The sequence below is a fragment of the Hydra vulgaris genome, chromosome 09 (genome assembly GCF_038396675.1).
Source record: "Hydra vulgaris chromosome 09, alternate assembly HydraT2T_AEP".
Taxonomy (NCBI): Eukaryota; Metazoa; Cnidaria; class Hydrozoa; order Anthoathecata; family Hydridae; genus Hydra; species Hydra vulgaris.
In genome coordinates this window covers 10,085,641-10,095,378 of record NC_088928.1, presented here as the reverse complement: position 1 = coordinate 10,095,378, position 9,738 = coordinate 10,085,641, and the positions used below count along the sequence as shown (strand labels likewise).

The 9,738-nt window shown below is 30.6% G+C and overlaps 1 protein-coding gene across 1 annotated transcript; it reads right to left on the bottom strand.

Moving 5' to 3' along the window:
- Positions 1–850: 850 nt before the first annotated feature.
- On the bottom strand, positions 851–1,645 carry LOC136085259 (histone-lysine N-methyltransferase SETMAR-like). Its single transcript, XM_065806548.1, has one exon. The coding sequence runs from the start codon at positions 1,643–1,645 to the stop codon at positions 851–853; it is 795 nt and encodes a 264-aa protein (XP_065662620.1).
- Positions 1,646–9,738: the final 8,093 nt, after the last annotated feature.

Sequence of the window (9,738 nt, the reverse complement as noted above, 5' to 3'; positions counted from 1 at the left end):
TTTGTTTCAAACTATCTTAGAGAATGATTACCAACCTGAACTGAGTCTTAGTTGTATAGCTTTAGTACCATAAACTAAGGATCTTTAAACTAAGTGTTAGAAATAAACCATCGTTCTGCAATTTCATGGGCAACATTAGAAAAAATTTCTTGCATTGATAAATTACGTGGATTTTTTTTTATAAACTAGTATATTTTCTCGTTGCAGATCAAGACATCACTGCAAACAATTACGCAATGTTTGAAATTCAGTTTGGAGAAACTTTCTAGGACATTCGTTCACTTAGTGTTGATGGATCTCTGGTTTTCTTACTATATAATAATGCCATTTTTCTATTTTAGATATATTAGCAATCTGAAAATAAAATGGCAGAAATAATATAATTTAATTTGAAAATAAGTATATAGTAGCTATCATAATGTTCATAGTGTATATTTGGAAATTAACTAGCATTTATACACAAAATAATATTTTAAAAAACAAAAAAAATTGTACTATAATAAAGCATAGAAATAATCTATATTATAAATATTCATTATGTATCAGGTAACCAAAAAAGTTCGTGCGGTTCTTCCGTATATAATAAAAACACACAAAACGACAAAAGTAAGTACATTTATTCATTAAAATAGTCACCATTAGCATCTAAAACCTTTTCCCAACGTAAAACGAGCTTATTTATTCCACTTCTAAAAAATTCTCGGTCCTTTGAGTCTTTAAAAGCTTTCAACTCCATTTCAACCGCGTCCTGGTCTCGGAACTGCTGTTCTTTTAAATGATTTCCCAGGGAAAGGAAAAAATGGAAATCAGTAGGGGAGAGGTCTGGCGAGTATGGTGGATGAGGCAAACTCTACCAACCAAGGCTTTGGAGCTTGTCCTGAGTCACTCGAGCGGTGTGCGGTCTCGCGTTGTCGTGGAGAAGCAGAACTCCTCTCCTGTGCACCAGTGCAGGCTGCTTTACAAGCAACAGGTCGTGAACTCGTTGCAGCTGTGCTGAGTAGACCAGTCCAGTAATGGTTTGGCCTGTTGGGAGCAGCTCGTAATGCACCACACTAGCTGTAGTCCACCAAATGCAGAGCAAAACCTTCCGCTCGTGGAGATTGGGCTTGGGTGTCTTTGGGATGGGGTCATCGGGGGACAACCAATGGTAGCAACGCTTGGTATTGTTGTACACAATCCATTTTTCGTCGCATGTCAATAAACGATCAAGAAAAGGCTCAACATTGTGGCGTGATAAGAGTGATGTGCAGATCGTAAGCCGTTGCTTCTTGTTGACGATCGACAATTTGTGCGGAACCCACCGACTCAGCTTCCACGCTTTCCCAATCGCATGCAGATGCAGGCGGATGGTTTCAACACTCACAGCAAACCTCACTGCAAGTTCTTGGCAAGTTTGGCTGGAGTCAGACTCGACAGCGTCCTTCAGTTCATCCTCATCAACCAACAATGGGCGTCCAGAACGCGGCAGGTCTTCGATGGACTCATCTCCCGAAGAGAATCGCTGAAACCACTTCTGTGCTGTGCGTTCACTTACTGTACCTTCTCCAAATGCTGTGCAGATGTTTTTGACCGCTTGTGTTGCATTCCTTCCAAGTTTGAACTCGTGAAGTAAGCAAGATCGAATAATCGTTGGTTGGGTTGCCATCCTTTCTTTACACAAAACCTTTCCTGTAAGCTCGTTACAAGCCTACACTATATATGCAGCAACTGCGCGTGACACACGCGTTCTATTACGCAACAAAGCTACATGCCTTGTGCGATGTGGGTGTTGTAAAAAATGCTAAAAACAATTCAATTACCAAAAACCGCACGAACTTTTTTGGTTACTTAATACATTTGTAACGTAAAAAATCAACATTTATGAAAAAAATATAATATTTTTAGAAAAGGAAACCGTTTCCCTGTAACAAGAGTTATATTTTCACCAAAAAAAGTTATACAATTCAACTCAGGCTTAATAAACACATTGGAAAAGTGATGTAGTAAATTAAAACTAGATCATGCATAAGTATGATATACCCTAGTGCAGAAGCGCCTTAACGTAAAAGTACTTTATGCCATGGACGAGCGCCTATGTGGGAAAACTCATCCGTGCCAAATTTTACAATAATCTTGTTATTATTGTTAAATTTTCAATAAGAATCAAATAATTGATATTATTTAAAAATATTATTATCAGGAATGACAACTTTTATTTCAATTCTTTAATTTATTCTAATATTTATTGCATTGTTGTATAGTAAACTTTTTAATTTTATTTTGTAAATATTGTCAAGAGCTCTTTTTTTCACGTGAAGAATAGTAGATTTAAAAAAAAAACTTTTTTGAAATTCTAATACCCTTTTTAATTTTTTCAAAATGACCTTTTTATGACATAAATTATTAAACTTTGGAACTATCTTTTAAAAAAAAGATGCTTTAACAGAGGAACTTTTTGGCGGGAATATTCTGATACCTAATACCTACTACCCCCTCCCCATATGTTACATTGTTGCTTATTGCTGTTTTTATTTTTTTTAAATGTTCAATAGTTAGTTCAGATTTTAAAAGTTATTTCAAAACGCTTTACCAAACCTAATAATAACACTTAATCAAAAAAAAATTTGAGAATGAAAAACCAAAATTTACCGTGACGGTCTCAGGAGAGCACAGTGAGTGACACTTTTGGTGTTATTTTTAAAAGTGTAATTTTTTCCTTAAGTATTTTTATCATTTGAATCATCAGTGAGTTTATTGATAAAGAAGTCATTGTTTTTATATTTAGTATTATCTTTGTGAATATTATTTGGATCAAACAATTTGGTATCAAAATAAATATAATCTGAAAAAAAACAAATGCAGTTCTTTGTGAGTATTTATAATGTAAATGTTGACAGATAGATGACTTGCGTACAATTTTCAACTTCATTTGTACTAAATAAGCATGCTACATCTCAACAGCCCTTTTATTTAAAGCCTTATTTCACTTTTTAACAACTAACTATACACCCTTTTAAAAATAGTTTGGATCTGGATCTGCTAATACAGTAATTATGTCATCTCTTTTTCTCATTTTTTTAGGATTCAGTTAATTTTAAAAAATGGTAGCATTTGTAACTGCTCCGTGCATAATAAAGCCTAATTTTTTAGTTATAGTTTTTTATTTTAGTTTATAATATTTATAGCGTTTTAAAAATCACTAAAGTGAAAGTAAGCAACTGAGTACACAACCTACTAAAACTAACAGGATATCTGCGATGTCTTTTCTCAGGATTAAATCAATCAAAAAAGTAAAAAAAGTATATCTCTAATAGTCACTGTTTTATTTTTCTTATAGATTAATTGCATGTAACATTTAATTATTTAACTATTTTAACTGAAATTGCCATGCCATACCTGAAGCTTACCAACTATTTTGACTGCTTTTACCTACCCTGCAAATTTTTGAAAGAAGTGAGACCACTGCATATAGACCAAATGACATACCTATGACAATTAGTATCTCATAAGATTATCTACACTATTTCTATAACATTAATTAAATGTGAAAGATCGTTTTTAAAGTTAAATTTATCATGACAATATTGCAAAATTCTATCAAATAACCCTTAGAGTTGTATATCTTTATGTTTGTCCAGAGAAGTCCATTTTATAGCCTTGATTATGATACAATCAGTCAAAGATACTTATTATGGTCCTCTGATTTTACAAAACTTTAAAAATACTTATTGCTATGCTTTGTCCAAAACTTTGCCCTTTTCTAATTCATCATAAAATTATCAGTTTCCATGTTATGGTTTATTTTTTAGAAAGTTGTGGACAAATAAATGTTATATTGTCATAGGTTTGTCATCAAGTCTATATGCATTGATCCCATTTTTTTTTAAATTTGCAGTTAGGTAAAGTTAAAATGGTGTCAAGTTTAAAGAATGGCATGAGCAATGTATTAACTATATATATATATATATATATATATATATATATATATATATATATATATATATATATATATATATATATATATATATATATATATATATGTTTGGATGGCCCCTGATTTGTTTGTCTGGCCTGTAAAATATATTTAGCCAGTTTTTGATTATAGATATTGATTCCATAGATAATGAGCTTTATTTTCTACTGAAGCATAAATTTCTCTATCCATGGACCAGTGAATAGTTTTATTACAGTTTCGAGATATTGAAATTCTGAAAAGATAATGTCATTTAAGAACTTCGTTCGTAACCTACCGCATTTAGCCGTGCCAGTGGCACGGCTAAATGCGGTGGATTACGAACAAGTCTATGAGAAAATACATTTAAAAAGTTCCTTGATTTGTTTTCTATCAGCAATTGTATTACATCGACTTTTGGCACTTGATTAGCATATGTTTAACTTGCATCTAAACAAACAGTCTTTATTTAAATGTGTATGATTAAAAAGCAATGATTATAAAAAAATTTAATAGATAATTGAAATTTTAAAAAAGGCTGTCAAAAACATACAAAACTTTAATCCAGGGGGAAGAAATTAGATGTCAAAAGAACATCCTACACTCTTGAAATATTCTTATCGCATAGATAAAGGTGCTTTGTAAATGGCTACAGTAGTTTAATGAAGGTCCATGCTCTTGTTTTTGTTAAGTTTAAACATAAAAGTTTTCCCTAAATTTCAAACCAGCAAATAAGAATGAGGTGGAGAATAAAATTAAATTGAAGCAAAAATAAAAGTTTAATTGTTTCTTCAAAAAATCAGTAAGCAAAATATGTTGCAGTACGGGCTTGTAGTATTTTTCGAACATTTTAATGATTATTGTTTAATAATTGAAAAAAAAAAATATCACAATTTTATCTATCTGTTTAAAAGTTATAATTGTTTAACTAAAATTTTCAAAAATGATCAAAATTGTTTTGCTGGCCTAAACTACGCATATATTTATAAGTTTAAGGAATATAGATTTTAATGACTTGTACCATTATTATGAGTAAAAAACTATAAAAACCCTTGAAAAACTAAAAAAAAAAAGTTTTGAATAAAGATTTTATATAACAAAATTGCCACATTAAAAAATTATTTTTGTTCGGTATCTAAGGAGAGCACAGTGATCAGGTAAAATTAATTTTGTCAAAAATATTTATTTAATATTGCTGAAAATTTACTCTAAGATGTAAAATAAAAGTAGACAAGGAAAAAAAAACTGAAAATATTTTACAAAAAGGTTAAATATGGTCAGAGGAGGGAATTTTCCCAAACCCAACCCCCACTCCTCCTTTCTCCTTTTTGCTTCTGAGTAACTTCAACTAAATTTGTTTTAAACTAATTATTATTTTGAAAACCAAATATAAATATCAAAAATAATTTGTTTTACATGATCTATATGTTTGATATTGCACCAAAATTGATAAATAACCTTAAAAATATATATATCAGCATCATCATCTTATTCATTATGTTTATATGCATCTTCAGTGGCGGACTCAGGTTTTTAATTTACCCCGTCAAAAGCGCCTTACGCCATGTAAATGACACAACTACGCCCACAAGGCAAATAAAAAAAGGGAGGGGACTTGAGCGAGGGCAGATATGGACCATTTACAGTTGTAATGATTTTTTAAGCAGGCAAGCCCAAAAAATAGAACTTGCACTGCACAATTTTATCCGAATTTCATGCTACTTTGAAACAGTCTCCCAAACTTACTTACTTTTTTAAATAATGTTCTCAATATCTTATAAGAAAAAATCTATTCGGGGGAGACGGAACAATCACTTCGATAGCCTTCTTATTATGTATCCCTTTAAATCTTCCTTCGCTTGGGAGGATTTAAAGTGATTTTCTTTCTTTTGCAGTGAGAAGCTCATGTCTTAGTTTTACTTAGAAACTTTTTTTAACAAAAAGTGCTTCTTATTAAAAGAGTATAGAGCTGTAGATTCTTTACCATTTTGACTTAACACATTACAATAATAAATACATAAAACAGCAAATGATTGTTTTTTCCAATATCAGGCTCATCACCATGTCGAGGAACATTTTATTCCAGAAATGGACAATCGGAAAAAGAAAAATTAGGAACAGAAAGAGAAAGACACAAATACAAATAGGTTTATACACATAGTCATATAAAAGGTTATATATATTTTTATATTACAAGATTTTCAATAAAAGTTAAACCTAGTTAAACCTTAACAACGACAAGGAAGATAAATTTTGATGAAAAGAAAAGAAAAGTAACCGTTTTTGAAAACAATTACTGTAAAAAACTGGTTTAAATGGCACAAAGACTTAAGAATATTATTAGGTTGATTGAGAGAAAATTTATTTAAAGTTTTTTATTTATTTATATTTTGTCACTAAATTAGAAAATGATAGAAAGAGATTGTCAATGTCAGAAAGAGAAGGTCAGTATTTGCCTGGGTTATGTCCACAAATATATATATATATATATATATATATATATATATATATATATATATATATATATATATATATATATATATATATATAAATAAACATATAATATATTGATGTCTTGGCCTTTCCAGGGGTTTCCACACCTAATCAAGTCGTTGATTTTTTTATAGAAAATATGTTAATAACATTATCAATACAAGGATCAATTTCTTAATGGAGGTATATTAATGTCAAACCTTTAAATCAATCTTCTGACATTGTTAATCTTGTATAGTCTTTTAACCGGTACATAACAGAAAAATTCCATTCACACTGACATGAAGTAGCCGGAAGTGTTCCTAGTATCTCTAAAGCTATCTTAATACTATCAAAATCCAGGAAATACCATTGACTTAAGAGTTAAGGATATATTGTCAGGAATAGTCTCAGAGAATCTTTTCCCAATATTTTTCCCAAACAACTAGGTCCCCATTCAACGCACTGATATTAGGGAAGTCTGCTTCCTCCAACAAGATTAGCTTTTATGAAAAGAAATCATAATAAACGGAATAATTGCTAACCCTTTATATGCAGTTACAGTTTCTGGTTTAAATCTTAATGATATAGATGTATTAGAGAGATAGTAACAGGTCTCTCGAAGTATTGTGAAACAACTTCAGGTTCTTGGTTTCAAAACCAAAATATCAACTTTACTTGAAAGCTAACATGATGCTTCGCAGCTATTTTCAAAACTATCTATATCATTTCTAATGGAAACTAATTTATTTTTAAGAGCTGTATTATGGTGCAAACTGTCTAAGACATCAATAGTTTTTGAATGCAGTAATCGAGTAACAAGTAAAGTAAAATCAAAGAGACGTGTTGTCACAACTAAATTAAAGATGAATTGAAAATAGGGTTTTTCAAAAACAGTGGTTTGAAAAAACAGCTGTTACTGTTTTTCAATTTCAAAAAAAACAGCTGTTAACAGCTGTTTTTACTGTTTTTTAAAATTTTATAAGAAATTAAAATAATGACACAAGTTAAGGAGCAAAAAACGTCAGTGTCCTTATATTTGTCAATGTCGTTTACAAAAATAAATTTAGAAGCTTTACTTGAAGAAGCCTAAATAAATAAAGCTATTAAAAAACGCAAGTTTTGAATTTTATTAAAGGATGAAAAACTTTAACTATTTATTCAGCTATTCGAATACAAACTACAATTTTTTCTTCATTTTTTATAATAAAATTTTAAAAAGACAAGAGCTTTACGTGACTCGTCGGACAAACGCGATCTAATTTTTGTGCAAAAATTTGTGCAAACTGAAAAAACACGCTCAACGTCAGTTGATGTTGGTTTAATACTTAAAAGTGCATTGAATAATTTTTGAAGGTTTTCTGTACGTTGTCCAGTGTTCTTATAAAGAGTGAATTCCGATTTTAACCATTTGAAATCTGATCCAGTTGTTGTTGTTGTATGTTCTTTACGAAGAAGCAAGTTTAATTCGTTTTTTAATGATAGACTAACATTTTCAGATTTGGATTGTATCGACTCATCTATTTCAGTTTCTTCATCAAATTCGAACAATCGAGAAGCAAGACGACCGGCAAATATCAATGTTGCTTTTGTTGGAGTGTTTAAAGGATCTTTTAAACTCTTTAAAAGATTTATAACATCCTTGTTCAATCTTTGATCAGTACGGATTTTCAAGTTATTGTACAATTCTTCACTGATTTTGCTGTTGATCATTGACAATTTTTTAAACATAAACTCCAAAATTATTTTAGCACTTGCTAATGTTGCATCTTCCTGACTTTAACGTTGAACTGCAAGTTTTATTGGTTCCATGGCATCATAAAGATTACGAAGAGCAATAAAATCAAATGAATCCAAAATGTGTGTCGCATTGAACTCAAATAAAGTCTCTCGAATTGCCATTTCAGTCTTAATAATCGAGTCCAACATGATTGGAATTGAATTCCAGCGAGTTGTTACATCAAGATGTAGTTCAATTTCACGTCCTGTTAAAGCTTTCACTTTACTCAAAAAAATGTTGTTGCGAACTGTTGAATTTTTTATGAATTTGACAAGCTTTCGAGAATTTTTAGGCAAATCGTGATAACTAATTTCAGATTGTTTAATGTCGTCATCATTTAGCAAATCAAGGCAATCATCAAAGCAATCGCTTTCATTAGATTCATCGCTATCAAAATAGTGTTCCTCAATTTCATTCTCTTTCTTATATAAAGTATCGCAGACACCCAAATGTAGAGCATGGTTTAGGCAAAACTGGCCAATTATAACCACAAGTCTAATGAATTTTTTATTCACTGCTGCTCCATCCTGAGTTGAGCCAACAATATCTTTGTTCATGTCAATTCCAAATTCAGTTAAATGTTGTTTCATAGCGACAACCATGTCTTCAGCAGAACAAGATTCAACAATGCGAACAAGACCAGTTTTAATAGTGACTTTATCATCGCTACTGTGTATATTAATTCCAAAGAATCGTCTTCCTCTTATTGTTGTATATTCGTCTACGCACATACTGAATTTTGCTCAATTAGCAAGTTTTTCCTTAACTATTTTAACAACTTTTGCTTTCTTCTCGTTAAAATCTTCAATAATTAATTTCATGACATCATGTTCATTAGCTGGAAGTTTGTAACCATCTCGATATAGATTGACGAATATAATTGTTTTTAGTTATTGCTCTAATTGAAATACCATCAGTTGCCATATCTGTAACTATTTCTTTGAGGGATTTTCGATTGAAAAATTCAAAAATTGATTTAGTTCTTTTCTCTGCTGTTGGTTCTTCGTTGGATGTGCCAGCTGCTGACCTTTCAAAATCAATTTCATGTGTCTTAAGATGTGCTTTTAATGTAGTTGTAGAATTTCCAGAACAGACAATGATTTTGTTGCATCGCGAGCATTGTCCTTCGAGAGACTTTGTTTTGAGATTTTTTCGTTTTGTAGCAAAATCCTATACTGACGACATTACTGAAATATATAAGCATTGTTATTGTATTCTTAAATCAAATTAAAATGATTTAATACGTACTGTTAAATGTGTTACTTTTAAAAACACCCAAGATTTTACTTTCTTCTCTTTGAAAAACACAAGGAAAAACACTAACTTATCACCAATACGTAATGTTTTCTAAACATGAAAAAGTCGTTAAAAACACTAAAAACAGTTCTGAAAAAATAGCTGTTTACTGTTTTTCATTTTTGACCAAAAATCAGCTGTTTTTCTGTTACTGTTAAACAGTAATGAAAAACCCTAATTGAAAAGTATTAAAGAAATTTCAGAATTATACAGAGCCTTTGAATTTATAATTATAACCTGAACAGAAAAACCATTGATA

Excerpts from the sequence above, each read along its gene's own strand:
- LOC136085259 (XM_065806548.1), bottom strand. The coding sequence starts at position 1,645 with ATGGCAACCCAACCAACGATTATTCGATCTTGCTTACTTCACGAGTTC.